The 22207-nt window shown below is 39.0% G+C and overlaps 1 protein-coding gene and 1 long non-coding RNA gene across 5 annotated transcripts; one reads left to right on the top strand and one right to left on the bottom strand.

Annotated features, from left to right (window-relative positions):
* Positions 1-661: 661 nt before the first annotated feature.
* LOC108416332 lies at positions 662-8298 on the bottom strand. The gene is made up of 8 exons (XR_001857180.2): positions 8206-8298; positions 4495-4750; positions 4359-4408; positions 4171-4240; positions 4024-4065; positions 3361-3624; positions 3024-3125; positions 662-1259 (listed from the first exon to the last, which is right to left on the bottom strand). It is a non-coding gene; the product is annotated as an uncharacterized LOC108416332 (long non-coding RNA).
* On the top strand, positions 8010-15343 carry LOC108416298 (BEN domain-containing protein 5-like). 4 transcript variants are annotated; one of them, XR_001857175.2, is made up of 9 exons: positions 8010-8131; positions 8298-8396; positions 10505-10602; positions 10850-11162; positions 11333-11469; positions 11647-11860; positions 12133-12263; positions 12347-12456; positions 14706-15343. XR_001857175.2 is itself a non-coding variant. In XM_017689313.2 (8 exons), exons 2-8 carry the CDS (start codon positions 8348-8350, stop codon positions 12383-12385), a joined length of 981 nt encoding a protein of 326 aa, XP_017544802.1. In that variant the 5' UTR covers positions 8010-8131; positions 8298-8347; the 3' UTR covers positions 12386-13563. The 4 variants fall into 4 exon arrangements, 1 of the variants encoding a protein (XP_017544802.1); XR_001857173.2 differs by lacking the exon at positions 14706-15343 and adding an exon at positions 12718-13563; XR_001857176.2 differs by lacking the exon at positions 14706-15343 and adding an exon at positions 13290-13563.
* Positions 15344-22207: the final 6864 nt, after the last annotated feature.

Genomic DNA, 22207 nt, shown 5'->3' on the forward strand with positions numbered 1-22207 from the left:
TTGAGTGACATCCCATTATTAATCCATAGGGTTTAATACGATGTCGACTCACCCTTTGCAGCTACAACAGCTTCAACTTTTCTGGGAAGGCTTTCCACAAGGCTTAAGAGTGTGTTTATGGGAATTTTGACCATTCTTCCAGAAGCGCATTTGTGAAGTCAGACATTGATTTTGAATGAGAAGGTCTGGTTCGCAGTCTCCGCTCTAATGTCTCCACTCACAAAGGTGTCATATTAGATTGAGGTCAGGACTCTGTTCAGGCCAGTCAAGTTCTTCCACACCAAACTTGCTCATCCATGTCTTTATGGACCTTGCTTTGTGCACTGGTGCGCAGTCATGTTGGAACAGGATGGGGCCGTCCCCAAACTGTTCCCACAAAGTTGGGAGCATGAAATTGTCCAAAATGTCTTGGTATGCTGAAGCATTAAGAGTTCCTTTCACTGGAACTAAGGGGCTAAACCCAACTCCTGAAAAACAACCGCACACCACTCCCCCTCCACCAAACTTTACACTTGACACAATGCAGTCGGACAAGTACCGTTCTCCTAGGAACCGCCAAATCCAGACTGGTCCATCGGATTGCCAGACGGAGAATTCATTCTTTCACAAATGTTTGTAGAAGCAGTTTGCATGGCTAGGTACGTGGCTTTATACACCTGTGGCCATGGAAGTGATTGGAACACCTGAATTATTTGGATGTGTGAGTAAATACTTTTGGAATATAGTGTATTTTCTAAGGAGTGGAATTCTATGATTCTCCATGCCACACATATATCATAGTGCTGGGAGATATATTATCTATACTGATATACTATGATATCGACATACCATGTGATCCTGATTATAAGTTGACCAAGTTAGTCACAACTGCATATCACACGGTCAAAATAAAAAGACCTTTCACTGACAACCCACATGAGATGGACCTTCAAATTAAAAATGGACTGGAAATGGTAGCCAGTATTGTACCGACATGGCTTGCAGAAGGCAAGGTAATATTTGCTAAATTTATGATAAGATTATTGGTAACATTAATATGAATGTATTTATAATATAATAGAAATACAAATCAGGGGTAGGAATTTCAGCAGTACAGTTTTGTGACAAGGGCAGCACACAGCAGGAAGGGCCTGGGTTTGATTCTCTGGCCGGGCGAACAGGGTCCTTTCTGTATGGAGTTTGCATGTTCTCCTCGTGTCTGTGTGGGTTTCCTTGGTGGTATCTGATGGCCCCCACACTTAGAACGAGTTCTGGGTGCCCTGTTAAAAGACAGTGGTTGTCATCCAAATGCAAAATACTATTGAAACATGGAAAAGCTTGCAGCGGCATTAATATTAATTGCTTAAAACCAATAATACTACAGCTACAATTAATTTATTAACAGTAATGATTTGCTGTATTTAGATCTGCAAGCGCTATTATGATTGCCCAACCAAAACACACTAACAAAGTCCTGACTGACTACAAGCAACTCTTGTTTATTGTTTTTATTCAGGATGTTCTCTCCATTTTGAATGGTTTTGTGTTTTAATGAGTCAAAAATTATCCAAACTACAGATAGTGTTCAGAAATAAAACGATCTGTTTATTTGATTATAGTCTAAGCTTGAAGTTACAGGAGGAAGGTGTTACATTGCTCAAGGCGTTACAAGCTTTTGAGACTGCGCTCCTCATGATGACAAGTTTATTTACCAGCCCTGGGAGAACGTGGAGAAGTTCATTGAAAATACAAAGGAGGAAAGTTCCTTGACAGTTGAGCTCAGAAATCTGGGCCAGGTGTTCAGGGATTAGTTTCACGTGTGTGTGTGTGTGTGTGTGTGTGTGTGTGTGTGTGTGTGTGTGTGTGTGTGTGTGTGTGTGTGTGTGTGTGTGTGTGTGTGTTTGTTTGTTTGTCATGGATTTTCTTCTGATTAATTGTGTACCTTTTTTACAGTATGATCACTACCGGAAGTTGTGGTCAGCAGTCTCAAAAAAAGATTCAAGAATGTGGAAACCCATTATTTGAGCTCCATGAGGAGAATCAAGTTAGGCTAGAAAAGTAACTTGTCCCCTGAAATGCTTACTAAGTTAATGTTCATAAGCCTAGAGGGGCCTGCTGTTTAATAGTTTGATGCAGCCAAGGTTGTAGATACTAGGCTCACTATGGGACAGAGGTCAAGAAGGCTGTAAACTGTCTCACTCTCTGGACATAAAACTCTCCACTTTACACAAAAGCAACAGTTCATTAATTAATGTTACCAAATGTTCACTATAGTTAATTGATTAATGTTACCCAACATTTGATTTATAATGTAAAGTCATTTAAGGTGAATTTTGTGTCCTTTAAAAACCTTTGCTTATTACCAGCAAAAAGAATGAAAAATTAATTATTTTCAAAGAAAATGAAAAGTTCACCTATTTTAAAAACAAATAACCGTACCTAAATATATCAGTTTATGTTTGTTTATTTATAATAGATTTGTATGGGACAGCAGCAATTTGGCTCGTCACAGTAAACTTTGTTGGTTGGAAGAAAAGTCATCATTGAACCTTGCTAATCTTTTCTCATCTAACGAAAAAAAAATGTTACTTGAATTAATAAAATGGATTCTATACTACTGAATACTTAATGTCCTTACATTGTAAATAGGGTCCACATAGACACATTAAAAAACATTTGAAGTTGATCAAATGAGGAAAGTTTATATTGAAGAAATTACAAAAAGGTGTGTGGCTAATCAGGGAAAGGGAAGAGAATAGTTTCTAAGGGATGGAGGTCAGTTGACTTGTTAAACAGCCTCAAATATCTCCAGAGCTTCCCGGATGTGAAAGTCCACACAGTTCCACACTGCAGCAGCCAGACATTTAGGTGCTGCATAAACATCTTTTTCTCCAGCAAAGAGAACTTCCAGAAGGAGCAGTACCTGAATCTAAGAGTAAAAAGGGGGACTGAGAATGAAACCGTTAAAATCTAAGAAAATTCTAACTCTTCTCAGAAAGGTTAGAATAAATTTCTGGTGTGAGTTCTGTTCATGTGCATTTCACCTGGGGCAGGAAAAAGCAGTGCTCAGACCAGGAATTTCTGAACTTGGTGGGGGTGAAGGTGAAGAGCATGGCCATTAAGCAGCCAAGAAACCCTCCTGGATTCTGGAACAGCAAGTGAGAAAATACATCCTAATTAAAATGAAAGTGTAACTTTTCAGAGTAGGAGTGTTTCCAGGATCTGGCATTTGTGGAAATGGAAGGACAGAGAATCTAAGTAAATCTAAGTATGTGGAATTAGGGAGCTGATACTACATCAATACTCTGAGATACTTCATACTGTGTGAGTCTCTAACATACAACACAAATCTACACTTTATTTTAAAACAGAGTCTCTTACCGGAAAAATGGGAGGCCTTGCTCCTCCTCGAACGCCCAGCACAACCACCTCAAAAACAACATTGATGACGTTGAAGTAATTAATCGGGAAACATGAGAAACATTAGTGTCCTGGCTCATTTTGGTAAAAGGGTTGCCAAGCTATTGTGACCAAGATATTGTGAACTCCAATCTGCATCAGCTCAGCAGAAATGACTCAACGAAGTGACGAGTTCTCAGTGAATGCCAGAAGTTGGTCGTAGGCCTTCGGGAACAGGGTCTGATCCTAGAAGAGAAAGGACATATGTTCTTTACTAATTCACAACACAATTCAGACTGGAGCACTTAGTGATCATTCATATCTATAAAACATACTACATATATTTTACACCAGGGTTCTTCAAATTCCAGTACTGGAGGGCAGAAAAGTTTGGTGATTTCCCTGCTTAAGCATTCTTAATAAATGAAATTAATGAGTTGAACAGATAAGTTGAACCAGGTGAATGGACAACCTAACACTGGCCCTCCACAACTAGAACTGAAAACCATGTCAATATGTGTTAGCCCAGCATTCAAATGGTCCAGTTCACCAAGAATTCTTCTGCTTTACATTTACATTTATTTTTATGGCATTTGGCAGATGCTCTTATTCAGAGCGACTTTCAGTTTGATCATTTCAGCTTACCTCACTGATATAACTGCAGCACTGATAGTCACTGAGGATGATCTATAAAACAGAAAAAAGGGTGTCATCTACAAAGGGAAATACACTAGTGGCACTACTGTATGGAAAGAGAGTCGCTGAGAAATAAAAAAACAAATTTTAGCTTACAGCAAAAGCCTGCTGCAGGGCATTCAATTTAAGAGGAGTGCTACAAATCCTCTTGATGGTGCAGTAGTTACTGTGACAACAGAACAAATTTAACTTATGAGAACACATTGGATAAATGTCTTTAAATATCATATTTAAATACACTAGAAACATTCAAAGCAATAAATGTTAAAAAATACAGTACTTACTATAAGGCTGGCACCTGCCAAGCCTCAGGAGGTATAGTATATTCAGCTGCCTGTAAAAAATGTGAACTTCTTATTACTTCCATATAAACGCATTGCAGTTATAGCCAACCACCATAACAGATGTTTTCAGTTGTACCTCAGTAGTGCTGCGGCTAGTTGGAGTTGGGTTCGGCTGAGGCTCGGGCACTGAATAAAGCCTTGGAAGCTCAGGACGAGCCTGAAGAGGTGATATGGGTGATGGCCGAGGAGGAGGTATTAGTGGAGCCTGAGGAGTGAAAGACTGGGGGGGGGTGTTGGTGGAGCCTGAGGAGTGAAAGACTGGGGGGAGGTGTTGGTGGAGCCTGACAAAGATAAGTCTGAGGAGGAGGCACCAGTGGAGCCTGAGGAGAAAACTGTAGAAAAGCAGTTAGTGGAACCTGAGGAGAAGAAGCCTGCAAGAGAGGTGTTGGTGAAGTATGTGGAGGAGAAGGCTAAGGAGAAAGTGTTAGTGGAGTGTGAGGTGAAGGATGTAAAGGATGTGTGGGTGAATCCTCAGGAGAAGAAGGCTGTGGAGTGTGAGATGTAGGATGTAAAGGAGGTGCAGGTAAATCCTCAGGACAAAAAAGCTGTGGAGAAGGTGGTAGTGGAGTGTGAGATGAAAGATATGGAGAAGGTATGGGTGAATCCTCAGGAGAAAAAGACTGTGGAGGAGGTGGTAGCACAGTGTGAAATGTGGGATGTGGAGAAGGTGCAGGTGGATCCTCAGGAGAAGAAGGCTGTTGAGAAAATGTTAGTGGAGTGTGAGATGATGTACATGGAGGAGGTGCACGTGGATCCTCCGGAGAAGAAGGCTAATGGAGAAGGTATTAGTGGAGTGTGAGATAAAGGACGTGGAGCAGGTGCACGTGGATCCTCATGTGAAGAAGGCTGTGGAGAAGGTGTTAGTGGAGTGTGAGATGATGTACGTGGAGGAGGTGCACATGGATCCTCAGGAGAAGAAGGCTATGGAGAAGGTGTTAGTGGAGTGTGAGATGAAGGATGTGGAGGGGGTGTGGGTGCGGGTGAATCCTCAGGAGAAGAAGGCTGTGGAGAAGGTGTTAGTGGAGTCTGAGATGAAGGAGGGGGTGCGGGTGAATCCTCAGGAGAAGAAGGCTGTGAAGAAGGTGTTAGTGGAGTGTGAGGTAAAGGATATACAGGAGATGATGTACGTGGAGGGGGATGCAGGTGAATCCTCAGGAAAAGAAGGATATGGAGAAGGTGTTAGTGGAGTATGAGATGAAGGATGTGGAGGGGGTGCGGGTGAATCCTCAGGAGAAGAAGGCTGTGGAGAAGATGTTAGTGGAGTGTGAGGTAAAGGATATACAGGAGATGAAGGATTTGGGGGGGTGCAGGTGAATCCTCAGGAAAAGAAGGCAGTGGAGAAGGTGTTAGTGGAGTGTGAGATGAAGGATGTGGAGGGGGTGCGGGTGAATCCTCAGGAGATAAAGGCTGTGGAGACGGTGCTAGTGAAGCCTGAGGTCAACACTGTGGAACACTTACTATTTTCAAATTTTCTGCTAGAGTAACCTTGCTCTGTATACTTTAGTGATAAAATGCACCATGTTTGGTTCATTAAGAGCTTTAGAATTTCCTTATAAGTTGAAATTCTTTCTGAGTTGTTAAGAAAGTCTCCTGAGAATGGTAACAGTGACTGATTTTCATTGATCTGTTTCTCGTGATTACTCTGATAGTTGTCTAACAATGGTCATTAGTTATCAGTAGTTAATCTTAAAATACTTCTGCCCAATGACTGGCTGGTTTATTTTTTATTTTTCCCTATATTCAGTATTATAATAATTGTATAAGTATATTCTCTCTTTATATTGCTCTTGTCATTGTTTTGCTAACCAATGTCAACCAGAGAAGGATGAGTCTTGGTTCTTCTCATGGTTTCTTCCTCTTGTTCTTCACTTGTGGCCTGACTGTGCCACATTCATTATGATAAAGATCATGTATACAGAAATCTAAAATTGTACATGTCTATTCCAGTCAATAGGGCGAAAGTTTTTTTTTTTTTTTTAATATACTAAGTATACAACAAACATCAGACCAATACATTATCAGACATCATATAAGAATATGTGAACAGTACAGGAGGAATCATACATACATATACACATATACATACAGACACACACACACACACACACACACACATACACACACACACACACACACACACACACACACACACACACACACACATACACACACACACACACACACACACACACACACACACACACACACATCTCCCAGGGTAACAGCAGCAACATGTTTATTCTTAAAACAAGCTAACTGGAAAATGCATTTTTAGGCTAAACACTGTCAATCACAAAAATGGCCACAAGTTTGCTGTAATCCTAAAGAGGAAGATAATTTAGTGGCATGGGCAGAATTGTCTGCTGATGTAAGTGAGGGTTGGGCTTCCAGCTCGCCAAAAAGTATGAAGACGGCATAAGATTAGCTAAAACATCCAGTCTTTACATTTGTTCATTTTCAAATGGCTAGCAACACAGCTAACCCTTAACTTTTTAGCTAGGACACTCGATGTGAACCACAGCAGCGCTGCTGGAGTTTTTAAACACTGTGTCCACTCACTGTCCACTCTATTAGACATTCCTACCTTGTGAGTCCACCTTGTAGATGTAAAGTCAGAGACGATAGCTCATCTGCTGCACAGTTTGTGTTGGCCATCCTCTAGTCCTTCATCAGTGGTCACAGGACGCTGTTGGCTGGATATTTTTGGTTGGTGTACTATTCTCAGCGCAGCAGCACTGCTGTGTCTGATCCACTTATACCAGCGTAACACACACTAACACACCACCACTACATCAGTGTTACTGCAGTGCTGAGAATGATCCACCACCCAAATATACCTGCTCTGTGAGGGTCCATGGGGCCCCTGACCACTGAAGAACAGGGTGAAAGGGAAAGTATCAGAGAAACAGATGGACTACAGTCTGTAACTGTAGAACTACAAAGTGCACCTATATAGAAAGTGGAACTGATAAAATGGACAATGAACACAGAAATAAGGAGTTGTTCATAATGTTATGCCTGATCAGCGTAAATACTAATACATTTTATTACAAACAACGACTCAATTATTAAAACCCCTGACTAGATAAAAAAAAACAGGAAAAAATCTGCTGTTCTCATCAAAATGAATCTCAGACATAAATCAGTGTTTATATGAGATCAAAATGAATAATGAAAAACAAATCCATAAGCCTAAGCAAAAACACATAAACCTACTAATATTAGCTTGTCTAATATGATTAATTAATTCGTTAATAGTAGCCTAATTGCTTGGATCTTTAACCTTTAGCTTACTTTATATTACTACTATTTATTCATTTATATTACTTTCTGGAAAAGTGATCTCGCTTCATTACCTAGTGTCAGTCAAATCCATGCAAATCTGTATCAATTAGAAAGAGCAAAGGAAATCCAATACGTCTGTACTTTTATTTAGCACTTACTTGGCTATTCATTTGCGTTGTATAGTTATCAGAGTTCTATTTAAATAAATCAGTAACATTTCCTTTAATGTGTTCGTGGATGGATTTTTTGCAGGAAACGTGTCTTCCCTTAAGGGGGCGTTTATCTCCACCGAACCCCTGTGAGAGAGAAAAGACCGCCCACCGCACCATGGCGACTAGCCATTAGGAACCGACTGGAACCATTAAATACCATTAGTGTACCATTACAGAGCATCCGGAAAAGACAACTGCATTAGAAACCCCGTAGAGGTTTGTGAGCTGTGTGAGTGGGGGTGGGGAGGGTGTGTTTTGTGGTTTGGGGGGGCTGTGCTTGTTACGATTACCTCGAATAGACGCGCTACCAGGAGCGGGCGAGCTTGTACGGAGACAAACCAGGGACTTTTCCAACCTTTTTACTTGGTTCCCTTCCTTACAGGACACAACACTAAGGGCTGCCTGACAGCAAACTCAAGACCTGCCCTGAAGATGTCTCGTCGGAAGCAGACAAAGCCAAACCCTCTGGAAGCTCTGGAAGGTAAGAGGGACAGCGGGCGGGCTACGGCTCCGCTCGCGGTTCTGAACAAATTACGAGAGCAAACCGTGAGGATATCTGGCAACGCAGGCGAATACGCGGTGTCCGTCATCCGGCAACGTTACCTAAACGTCGGGAAAATGTACAAATCACGCTCGTCTGTTCGCTGAAACCGCTTCATACGCGCGAGGAGTTGTCATGGTGGAAAGTTTTAGCTAGTGGTCTTCCTTTGTTCAGCTAGCACACTGACCGCTGCTCCTGGGGGGATCAGTGAACTCAGAGAGGGTAAGCCAGTCTGACGGCACTTGGTTTCATACTTCCTGATATTAGGGGTGGGCAGAGGTCTCGTGATAAATTATGATAAATTATGTCACAGTATCCTTCTGGATATTCTGAATATCGTCCGTATTTAAAGAACACTGGTTTAACTGCCTGTTTCCCAGGGTTGGGATGAAAACAAGTAATTAAGAATACATAAACTTAGTATCTGTATTAATTCGAGTTACATTTTAAAGGCAGGATTCCGAACATTTTTAGGAGAATACTTTTAAAATACTTACCCACAACATTTAAAAAAAATGTCTTAAAAATTTGCACATGTATACTATTTTAAAATCAGCATGTGAAGACTTATTCTGAACAAAGAATGGCTTATTTACAAATGCTGTACTTCCTACTAAAGACGGAGTAGACTGATAAATCTCTGTCATGAGCTCTTTTGAGGCAGGCCTTAACTGAGTAGTGGACATGTTCTTGAGGCTTTGGTATTGTACTGGACTTGTGCATGCATAGCGTGGCAGGTTACGTGCATGTTATTAAATGAAAATCACACAGCCACTCATTTAATTCAGTTTGCAAGATTTTGTTATTGGGATGTGGTGAATTCTTGGCTTAGGTCATGAAAGGGCAGTGAGATTGAGAATGAGCCAAAATAGCATTCAGAATATTACATTCTTTTTTTTGTTGTTTTTTTAATTCTTCATGAACCATGACAATCTTTATATATTGTAATGGAATACATTACTCAGTACATTTGGGACAGTGCATTCAGTATTCAGCTGTCACTACTTTTTCCTGAGTATTTTGCCCAGCCCTGATGTTTCATTACAAAGTAAGCATATTTAGGCCTGTTTAACTGGATGTAGTGGAGCTCAGTTTGTAAAACAGCATTGTAATTGTAGGATTATTATTATTGTTGCTGTTGTTATTGTTTTCGTAACCAGTTTATTAAATCTGAATATGTCCAACATATTAAATGTCAGGAAAATACAATACTGTGGTGCATATTGTGTATTGTGAAAACATCTTGAAGTATTGTGATATGGTATATTTGCCATATCGCCCACCCCTACCTGAAATGTACAAGGAGTTTGTCATCATATTTGTTGAATTACGTGACATGCAACAGCTGATGTCAGTGTTTTGTAGCTTGGATATGAGTGGCTTGTTGATAACTTTAGTGTGATGGGTCATACTACTACATTCTAAAGAGGACAGCCATTCAGGTAGTTCTGTTGTCACAAGTCTGCATCATGCATCATGTTGTCATATGGTACATTTTACCAAAGCTTGCAGGTCTATTTTAAAGTCGTGTTGAGCAACAGATAAATGCCATGGCTACCTAAAGATGTTAATGTTATGTGTAGCATCATTGGACATTATAACCAGCACATTAGATGTACTGGATGTTTTATTTAGGATAATGTCACTTTGCATCTTTCCAGCAAATAGCTTGTCTGATTGTTGCTCTAAGATCATTATAATAAAATGACTAATGGATCACACATTAAAAAGCAGGAAGCCCTCTAATGGTTGCCATCTGCTCAGGAAGGCTGCCCTAATGGTCTCCATTAAGGTTTTTCCATCAGGATGTGGGCTAATGGATCCTACAGAGCTCCATTAAAGGCTTCAAGTTATGGTGCTTAATAGCATGGCTGATGGCTGGGTTTCCCCACTGTTGTTTTCCATTAGCTTAGTTTTCCATTAGAGTCTTCCCATTAGGATAGGCGGATGGCTCCTACAGGATGGCAGTGCTCTCAGCCTCTTAATTCTGTTAGATAGGGATTTCTGTATTAACCACAATACAATTCGTTGCTCTGTTTGTTTGAAAGGTTTCAATATGGACTTTGAGAAATCAAGAATTCTGTATCCTTACTTCGAAAGTGAGGAGAAAGAAACACCACTGCAGGGACACAGTGGATACTCAGTGGTAAGGCTTTTGAATTAACTTTATTACACAACACAGGGTAATAATCCTAACTACAGCATTTCATTGAAGTGAGAAATGCATGCTAGAAAACTATTAGTTGACCGGTGATCTTGTGACTGAACTTTTTTGTAGCACCATTTGTCATTTTGACAAATGAAATGTAATGGAGTTGCTGACCATGCAGTGTAGACGAGTTGCTCCGATAAGTTAAACTAAGAGTTTACTGTTCTTTTTTCAACTCTGACAGAAAGAAAAGAGCTCAACGGAATCACCAAAGACATCTTATCTGGAGATCATGAAGAAGCAAATTGCTGAAAAAAGACAGAGGGATTTCTCAGACAGTGAAGAAGAATCTGTTGTGCCCTACAAACTGTACCAGGAACTTCAGGATAGCTACGTAATGCTGAAAAAGCGTCTCAGAGAGAAGGATATGGTCATTGCAGGGAAGGACGCGGTCATTAGGAAGCAGAGGCAGAAATGTAAAAGGATGTCGGTGGAGCTGGAGAAAATAAGGAAACTGAATATATGCCTTCAAGAACAACTTCTTTTGAAAGAAACAGGTTATTTATTTTTGAATATGTCAAATAAATCAGGACAGTTCATTTAAATACATTCCATAATTTTCTATTAGGTTTTTGAGCACATTGAGTCATTTTGTTGGGGCATTTCTTATTTATCATGATAAAGACATAAAAGTATTATACAGATGTGTACCTCACTGTTGCCACAGGAACCCTTAGGACACAAACAGTTGCCACAGAGACCACAGAACCCTCATGGGACCCCACAGGAAATCTAATGTATTCTGAAGTGGAACCCAAAATAGAACCTCTAGCTGAGACTCTAGAAGAAAATAACTGTGGCCAGGTAATTGCCATCATCTTTTTGCTCCATAATATTGTCTGAAATCTTATAAATGATATAGTCTCAGTATCATGCAGGGTCATATATTTAATGGGGATCTGTGTGTTTCTCTTGGTAGATGTAGGTTATGGTTAGAGAACATGCATTATATTTTTTCTAATTCTCTGCTTATTTTTAAAGGTCAGCCTTGGATGTGGGGTTTTTTTGGACAAACAAAAGTGGAATGTTATTCAAAGAATGGATTCTCATTCTAAGTTCTGTAAGTCCTTGGCCGTGGCCATCTGGGGCATCGAGACGCTGAAGGAGAGGACTGTGACTGGCTCCAAATCCAATGCTGTCAAAGGGTCTGTGGCGAAACCACCATTATCTCCAGAGAAAGTTGGTGTGATCAGAGGTATTCACCTGCTAATAAGGAATACGAAGATATGTTCTAATTGTTTGGTGAGCACTGGTAGGCTCTTCTTTAGGATGCATAATTTATTGTGTTATCTCCTAAAACTCGCTGTTTTCCCAACTTTCAGCCAGGATAATTACTACCCACTTACAGTTACTACTGCTGTGACTGTTACTGGATCTATCAGTGGTATAGTTTGACACATTAGTTTGATGGTTCACCTGAAAATCATCACGTCTTCAGTAATGTTTATAATTATTTTTCAAATCAAGATTGCCTGAAGGAGCGTCTTCAGCGGCGCGGCTATCAGAAGGAAGCCGTTGACGGGCAGCTGCGTTTGGTGCGGCGTTTTCTCTCTGAGAAAATTTGTGATATCAAACGAAAAGCTGGTATAATTCCAGAGGTGAGATTTCTTTGATGTAGTGTTTGGTTTCTCATTTTACAAAAATCAGAGAAGTGTACTGTTGACCTGTTTTACTGTTGTAGGGAACCAGCTCCAGTTTCGCCACTGATTTACAGCAGTGAACGTTTTCCCTCCCTGAAGTCCTCCTTTGGTTCTACTATTAAGCATTACAAGCCCAACTATTCCAAAGAAGGTAAAATCAGTTACAAATGTTTGTAAACATAAAAACCAAAAAAGCTAGATAAAACAAGACCTACAGTTATCTGATCAAGGAACAACATAGGATTCTGTGTCCTTCAATGTCTGTCTGCCTGTCCATCCATCCATCCATCCATCCATCCATCCATCCATCTCTTTGTTTGAAAAGTAATCAGTATCTTCCACAATACCATGATGTATCAACCTGGCTGTGTGTTGTATGTTTAAGACAGGCCTTGTGTACTTCTTTCTCTAGACCAGGGATCCACATTGCCAGGTGGTCTTCTCCAGTGGGGAACCAGCTGAACAGTCGCATAAAATGTGTTTGTCCTGTGTTTATTTAACTATGAATTTGTAGCTATATATTTATATAAGAACATCTTGCTCAACCTTTCTTTCCCTTTTTTTAAAAGAGAGGCTAGCATTTGTCATCACTGGCAAGCTAGCACATATCCAGACTCCCTTTGTTCATGGTACTGTACATAGTTTGTGTTTTAGGCCTATAATTAGTCAACTGGAAAAACATTTTACGCTCATGTATTACGTCTATGAAAGAAAGCCAAGTTTCAATAAAAAGAACAAATTGATTTGAGGGCTGTATGTAAGAGTAAAGTTAAGGGCTGTATAAACCTACAAGCTCTGCCAGATGTGGGCTGGTTGTTTGAGACCCCTGCTGTAGATTCCTGGATTAGTGTAATGATCTTATGTGCAATTTTTATACACACTAGTACTGTGAGAGCAGTCAGTGGGTAGCAAGTAATCTCAGCTGACGTGGTTCCTCTACTCAGGATTACATACAGTAATAATTATTGACCTTTTTCATTTCAGAATCTATTGTTGCAAAACTAAGGACAGACATGACCAGCACACTGGACACTATATTAGTTGCAGAGAGGAGCAGTATTTCATGTACAAGTGAATTTTGTTGTATTTTGCCTTTCAGTTTTATGTAAATCTGTTGTTTTGTATTTTATTTATACAAATGATTAAGTACCACACAGTCAGTGGTATACAAACAAATGCGTCTGTACATATAACAAATAAAGCCAATATGCATTTGTGTGCTTTACTCCTTAATGTATAAAACTCATGATGTAATTTTTAAGGTATTACTCTCATTATTTTGATAATTATTTTTTGCTTTATGTTGTTTGTTTTCTGAACATTTTATGTGGAGAGCTCATCAACCATCTCTGTCATGTTATTTTGTGTGCAAGAGTATTTAATTCATTTTTATTAGGGTAAACGGGTAATACAATTAAATATTGCAATGCACCAATGCAATTAAACAGTATTTCAATATTTTAGAAATAGAAGCAGTAAACTGAATGTGCAATTTAAATAAATGAAGGGATGACAAACAAAATAAATTACAACATGCCTTGAAGTGGCATGTGGACCCCTCCTCCTTGTGGCTTGGGGCCTCTACTCGACTTCTAATACAACTTGTGTAGCAAGAAATGTCCCTGATTAGAAGTTTCAGAAGAATTGTGAGTGGGACTGTAAGATTAAGGCAGTTTTCCCTCACTAATGATGTCTTCACATACTTTGTTCCTGACTACAAGCAAAACACACACACACATATAAGCACACACAAAACATGAAACAGAATGCTAAATGCTTTTGCTGAAAAACCTTAATCTAGTAAAACCAGTTTGGTAGTACTCTCATTGATATAATCCCACATTGTTTTTCAAATATGACTACAGTGAGCTGAAGCAGTGAATCTGTACAAATAATGAAAATATTTCAACTATTCGGGGCTCCAAAATGTGCAGTGCTAATGTCTTTACTGGTACAAGTAAGATGAATACTGGATATGATAGTGGGATGTTTTGGAGTAAGTTTGTTTTACAAAGTGTAAATTCCATAAACAAATCGAATACTAGTGCCCTGAATGATTTTTTACCATTCTTTATAGAAGACCACTACAGGCAGTACTCCCATGTGGTCAGTAGAGGGTGTTAAATGCACTGAAAAAAGACAACATCATAGTAAACAAGGTGCTGGGAGATATGGAAATTCAGATGTATATATGTAATCTGCCATTAACTGCAGAAAGTACACAACAATACCATAATAATAATAATGCAAACCTGCAACATACCACACAGTTAATTTTCTTCAAATCTTATTTAAACCACAAAATAATACATGAATTTAGGGCTGTATATCTTTTCACGGAATACCTGCATAACATCTTCTCTTTCTCTCTCCCTCTCTCTTTCTCTCTTTCATTTTAAGGTGACGTTTTTCCATCTTCAAAGCATTAGACAAGTGAGATGAAGCACAGTCAGTGATCCGAACAGTCCTTATGCAGCTCATCGTAAATCAGAATGGAAATTGTGTGAATAAACTGACCTATATTTGAATACAACATATGCTGCAATTCATTTTGCATGAGAATTCCATGACTACAGTATGTTAAACATTTGGGAGATGATCTCTTTTGGTGGGGGGAGGGAAAAAGCGAGAGAGATGAGGGGCTTCCTAAGACCACGACCGGTGGGAGTCTGCCTTTGTTTGTGCATTAATTATTTAAAAACAGAGACTAAAATATATGGACAGCTCTGTAGAAAAAAACAGTCCTCACCATGAAGAACAATGGATTTTGGATTCAGTCATAGAGCTAGTTCAGCATGCAAACCTCATTTTTGGCTGAAAAGAAACCAAGTGATTCTTGTGTGAGTGGTCACAAATATAATTCATTTATAATGCAAGAAATAGACAGGAAATGTTGAAACGTTTGTTTATAAGTATGTATCAGCTGTTATCCATGTTTTGCATTTTCAGAAATATGAATCAAGCAGACAGTTAAAGGTATATTCACACACTCCCAAAAATCTTTACTGCTTTTTTAAATTTTAAGATGTTTGCTTAATGTGAGCCTAAGTACTTGGTTTGATTTCATTGTTTACAAATGATGAAAAGGTTAGGATGGAACAACAGCAATGATTTGCAAATCCTTTTTGACCTGAATTCAGTTGCAAATGGTACAGCGAGGAGATATTTGAAGTTTCAACTAATTAACTTTGTTGTTTTTTGAATATATATTTGTATTCCAAATTTGATTCTGTGTCATGTTCCAAAAACATTGGGACAGGGGCGTGTTTATCCTGTGTTACACTACCTTTCCTTTTACCAGTGTCCAGTAATCGTTTGAAAACTGAAGACACATTGTTGTAGTTGTAAAAATGACATTTTCCACATTCTTACTTGATATAACACATTAGCTGCTCAGTAGTCCTGGGTGTTCATTGTCATATATTGCACTTCATAATGCACCACGTGTTTCAATGGGAGACAGGTCTGAACATCAGACAGTCCAGTCTAGCACCTGCACTCTCTTACTTCGGAGCCAGGCTCTTGTGCAGAATGTGGTTTGGCATTGTTTTGCTGAAACAATCAGGAACGTCCCTGTAAAAGAAGTTGTTATGACGCTTATGTTGTTAAAAAAAAGGGGTACATGCACGTACCCCTCAGCATTAATGGTGCCTTCTGAGATGTACACGTTACCCAGACCATTGGCACTAACACCCTCATACCATGAAAATGCCATATTGGCTTTTAAACTTCATGTTCAACTTTTTTTTCTGAAAAGCAGTTCGAAAGGTGAGCTCGTCAGACCACATTTCCACTGTCAGCACTCACTCATCTCTGATGAACTTCAGCCCAGAGAAGTAAGCAGTATTTCTGGATGCTGTTGGTAAATGGCTTCTGCTTTGCGTAGAAGAGTCTTAACTTGCATTTGTAAATGTAGTGATGACATGTGTTTACTGACAAGGGGTTTCTGAAGAATTCCTGGGCTCATATGGTTATATTCATTACAGGATCATGTCAGTTTATAATGCATTGTCACCTGAGATATCGAAGGACATGGGCATTTGATACTGGTTTTTCAGTCTTACCCTGAAAGATTTGGATTCTCTGAGTCTTTTAATAAAATTATGGAGTGTTGATGGTGAAATCACAATCATAATATCACCTGTTACTTACTCACATGTTTACCTTTTTGATCAGTCCTCAAGCTTCCCAGACTTACATTACTCCTGTCCCAATTTTTTTGGAATGTATCATATGCATCAAGTTTGGAATCAGTGTATATTTACAAAAATCAGCAAAGTTGATAGGTAAAATATTAAATATATCTCCTTTTGGCTGTTTTTACATTAAATACATGTAAAAGACAATCTACAAATCCCTGCTTTCTGTTTTATTTGCACTTTACCTGCTGTGCAAACCTTTTTGCATTTAAGTTTGTACTGTTTTCTTTTTAATATAGATTACAAAGGTATGTGGACATCTGAACTTCACAGTGATTTGTGCTTCTTGAATACTTCTAGGCTTTTCATTACATTGTAATGAAATTGTGGATCATGGCTGCAAAGATTCACTTCTATTCAGCCACAGCAGCATGAATGAGGTTAGGACTGATGTTGGGTGATTAAGTCTGGCTCACAGTTGGTATTATAGTTCATCCCAAAGGTGTTGGAAGGGGTTGAGGTCAGGTCTCTGCGTAAGCCAATCGAGCACTTCTACACCAGACTTGGCAAATGTATTAATTTCTTTATGGATCTTGTTTTGTTCCTGGGGTGCACTGTTGTGCTCGAACAGAAAGGGGTCTCCCCCAAACTGTTACCACCAAATTGGAAGCAGACAATTCTTTAATGTAATTACACTCTATATAGTACTACTGCTTCCCTTCATGGGAATTATGAGGCCCAAACCATGAACAACAGCCCCAGACCATTATTCCTCCTCCACCAAAATGTACAGTTGGCACCATGCATTCAGGCAGGCAGAATTCTTCTGGCATTCAGGTACAGGTTTCCACTGCTGCAGAATCCAGTGGTGGTATGTTTACCACTTCAGCAGTTTACAGTTGATTCCAGAAGCAATTTGGACCTCAGTACTGAAAGATTTTTACACACATTTGGCAGTCCCATTCTGTGAGCTTGTGTGTGGCCAACTGCTCCACGACTGAGCTGTTATTGTTCTTTGACCTTTGCACTTCACAATAATATAATTTACAGCTGACCTGGCCAGCTCTAGGAGGACAGAAAGCTCACTTTTGGAAAGGTGGGCACCCTATGACAGTGCCATACTGAAAGTCACTTCAGTATGACCTATTGAGATTGCATGGCTATGTGCTTGATTTTATGTTAATGTTAGTAATAGAGGTCGCTGAAATATCTGAACACAATAATTCATTTAGCCATGTAATGTATGTGAGGGGAACCTTTGAATATTTTAATATACTCATGTTAGAACAATGTATTAATATGCAAGATGTGAAAACGTTCTTCCTCATAAGTGATTTCTGAGAAAGATGAAAGTGAAACAAAATTGAGCAAAAATACACTGTCAGATATTTTCTGACACATATGACAAAATACATTTTCTGAAAAGCATTAGTTTTGCAGAGCCAGCTTGCTTGCAGTAACACATTGTGGCAAATAACCACCGACTGGCATTGCAATGCTTAAATTGTAAAACAGAACTAATGAGCTCCCCACAAATCTACGAGGTAGCCTGAAATGATTCATTTCCAATGGTCAGTTCTTGGTCCAGTTCTGTCTCTGGAACGTGTGATAATCTTGTCTCTTCTTATCATTCTTACACTGATGACACCCAGCTGTACTTCTCATTGCCACCAACCACTCCAGACAATTCACAGAAGATACCTAACTGTCTTTCTGTAATCTCTTCATTAATGAAGACCTTCCAAAAAATTGAAATTAAATATGAACAATACACCACTTGTTTTTCTACCTGCAAAGCACTCCACCTACACAGGACCTCACTCTCACTTGATTCTTTCACCATCTATCCATCATGCAATAGTGGATCATCTCAGTTTGTCAGATTACATAATATCTGCCACTATATCCTGCACATTCTTACTTAACAGCTTCAGTGTAATCAAACCCTTCCTGCAAAGTTCATGTTCAAGCTCCAGTCACTTCTAGACTTTTGCAATTTCCTCTATATGATTCTTCCTTCAGAGACCCTTTCTCCTCTACATTCAGAAAGCTACACTGTTAGAAATAAAGGCTCTGTGCAGGTACATTTTACGTTCATCAAAGAACAAACAACGTAAATGTTCCCTCAAAGGTACAACGGTGGTCTTACTGCCGTAGTGACAGTTTCGCACCGTTTTTTCTGAGAGTGTACATCTGGTCCATAACCTCCTGAGGTTCTTCAGTCTAATAAGAATGAGATAGAAAGCTCTGGTTCTTACATTTCAGGCTACAAAGGCCTCAGCTCTTTAATACCTCTGCACTTTGGTTCAGAGCTACACACCACCCACCGTTGGCCTTAGACTTCTCAGATCTCGACATGTTGAGCTTTAGTGTCTATGCCTTTGGGTGGGGAAACAAACATCTCTTTGAACTTCACACAGGCACCCAGTTCCTTCCGTTGAGGTCTGAAGATTCTGAAAGCTCTTCAGGCACCACCTAGGTTGACCTCTTGCTGCACTTACTTGCAAGTGATTTCTCAATCACTGCATCAATTGTTCTTAATGCTCTGCATTTCTGTGTTTTATGTTTCAGTTTATACTAAAATGCACTTTATTCCTTCTCCTCAATGTCTATACGTGTGTTTATGTAGCTAGTCATGCTATGCTATGGTCTTACATCATAGTTTCCTGCAGTATCTCTAGGATAAGATCATTTCGCTGTTGTCAGAAGAAAACCTTGCATCTCCAAAATGGTAACTTTACAGGAAAAGGAAAAAAAACTACTTTACTTTTAATGTAAGTCAATGGAAACAGACTTTTTTCCAAGTAATTTATAATAAAAGTCCATTTATCATGAAATTTACCCACAATTTAAATGGTAACAGGTCTTTTCAAATTATGTCAAAAACTGAAAAACGTCAAAAATGGAGATACAAGGTTTTGATCTGACAACAGCGATTTGCTAAATGACATAATGTAGAGGGAATGATCTACTATGAGCCATTGTAGGTTGATGTAAAAATAATGATTTTGATTTCTTTACAAATTAAAATGTTAAACCATTTAGAGACTTTAAATGTGCACTTGCCATTTTAATGTATTGCATTACTGCAATCATTAATACAGTGAGGGGAAACAAATATTCAGACTCTTGTTATTGAATATACTCCCTGTGCATATATCCACTTCAAATTTACAAACTTAATCTCTTTTGCATTTGTACTCAAATAAAGTATGTATTAATATGCATAAAAATGTATGTTTAAAAAGAAAATTAATATGGAAAGAACGTATTCAGACACCTTTCAAAATATGCACTTGCAAAGTTTAAAATAAAAATATTCTCATGCAAATTGCATCATATTATTATCAAAGATGTTGCCATTAGTTGGAAAGCTTCATGCAATCATGGTGAAGCTGAAGGAGCCTCCTAAAGTTCTCAGGGACAGCATTGTTAAACAAACACTCAGATGGAAAAAGCTACAGAGCCAAAGTTAAGACTCTAAATATCTGTGTCAGTACAATTGGTTCGATAATATGCAAGAGAAAAGTTCACTGAATTGCAACTACTCTCCCAGAACAGGTATGCCATGTGGGTTTTCTCTCAGACTAATGATAAAAAGGTAAGAGAGAAGCCAGCAGTCACTCAAAAAGAGCTGTAAGATGAACTGGCAACAACAGTTACACAGACAACATTAAGCAATGAAAACAACAGTCTCGGTCAGATAAAACAAAAATAAAACTCTTCTTCTCATCATTTTCAAAGCAAGAAGGGTTGTGCATATGACACCATATGCACAGTGAAGTACGGAGGTGGGAGTATCATGATATGGAGCTACTCCTCTACAAACAGTACTGGGGTGTTTCATGCCACTGAAGGAAACATGAAAACAGTGCTGTATCGTGACATTGAGGACAATTTAATCTCTTCAGCCAAGATAAAGGAGAAGATGCTTGTTTGGACAAGACAGCAGTCCCAAACAGACATGCAAAATCCAAAAGCAGGGACAAAATAACTAATTCATGGGGGATTTTGAAACTGCAAGTCCATCAGAGGGACCCTTGGGGTTTGATTTGCAAAGAGGAGTGGGCCAAAATTAAACCTCAATGCTACAAAAAAGCTAAGTACTTCCTTCACTGATGTCTCAAATCTGTAACTGCCAAAATAACTGTTCTTATGCCTAAGAATACATACATACTAAGACTAAGTACAAAGTCTTAAGGATTCAAGTGGATATATGCACTGGATGTGTCTGAATACTTGTTCACCCTCTCTGAAGCAATGCTGGATATAGTAGTGGTATACAAAAAATGCACTACATAGTATGTTACATAGTATATTACTTTGTATTACATAGTATATTGCTCAGTCATATTTGCTATAGTGCTATATTAATAGCCCTGTTATTCATGCAGTAGTATGCTAACTATAGTTTAGGGTTTGACAAGGTAAATGGACAAATATCTTCACATACAAGCTCAGACAGACACAAACCCATTATTTCATTTGTTCATATTAGAATTTGGGCTGTTAATATATTGTTCCTGTAATCGGACTGAATTCAGTCAGTACGGATTGTTTTAAATCTTCCTTTTAAATTTTCTAAGAAAGATTTTTGCATTCTTTGCCAGGTATCCTTCACAAAAAGAGTGTACAGGCATCCATAGTCCCCCACTGTCTACTCCACAATCCACCATCCCACCTCCCCAGCCCTACTGTCCTGCCTGGAGACAGGGTTGGTGAAGTCAGGTGTATAATGCGCTAACGACCACCAACTGAGCTAAGGCTCTGGTCAACTGTCAGGCGTCAGACAGGGCTGCCATTAGAACGTCCAGACAGTATCCGTCTGCCTGCACCTCTGCGACAGGGGTGGGCTCATGCAGGGAGAATTTCCTATTGGCTGTAGACAGTTGCTGCTCTCTTAATGATTGGTTGCAGGGCAGAACTTTGCTCCACGATGAATTATTCAGGAGGTTTACAGTAGAAGAGCAGGGCAGACACAGCAGATGACTATGCGTCAATCCAGTCTGTAAAGTTCTGCTTGAGATGTTTCTGAGTGTGTCAACAGCAGTTCACGTCACGTGGTGTTGACTATGTTCTTATTCCATCTCCACTTCCTTAATTTCCTATCTTATAAAAGATTTTTTTTTTCTTCATTTCTTTTTTTATTCACAGACAAAATACATTTTAAGCCTGATTGCTGATTAAGATCAAACTTTTTTAAAATAGTCTTTTCAGTGAGTGAACATATGCCTTGAATGTGTGAAAGGCTTGGAAGGAAGTTAAGAATGAAACCGGTTGTTTGCGGTTAAGGTGTAAATGCTTGCATTTACTCTGAGAAATAAAAACAACTTTCTCATACACATGTGACACCTGCAGATGAGTTCAATGTGTAACATTATGTATGCACAAACAGGACAAAAATAATCTTTATCATTATAAAGTAATAATATGATACGCTGGACATTTTTCCCAAATCTTTGCAAATTATGTGTGAATTCAAAAGTGAAACTGATAATTTCTCTACCCTTCAATCCAATCACAGTTATTTTAACTGACTGCAATTGACTTACCTGGTTGTTCACATTTCACAATCATATGTTTGCATCAAACTGAACGTGAATTGGGTTTTGAGCTGCTGGGTTGAGGCAAAGATGTAAATAAAACAAAGAAACAAACAAAAATTCTAACTTCTGACTGGTGACCTTTAGGGGGCAACAGTGTGTACTGTTTATTTAAGCATCTGTTGGCAGTTGGGAGCAACTAAGTGTTTACAGTGAGGCA

This window comes from Pygocentrus nattereri, chromosome 4, assembly GCF_015220715.1.
Source record: "Pygocentrus nattereri isolate fPygNat1 chromosome 4, fPygNat1.pri, whole genome shotgun sequence".
NCBI classification, from domain to species: Eukaryota; Metazoa; Chordata; class Actinopteri; order Characiformes; family Serrasalmidae; genus Pygocentrus; species Pygocentrus nattereri.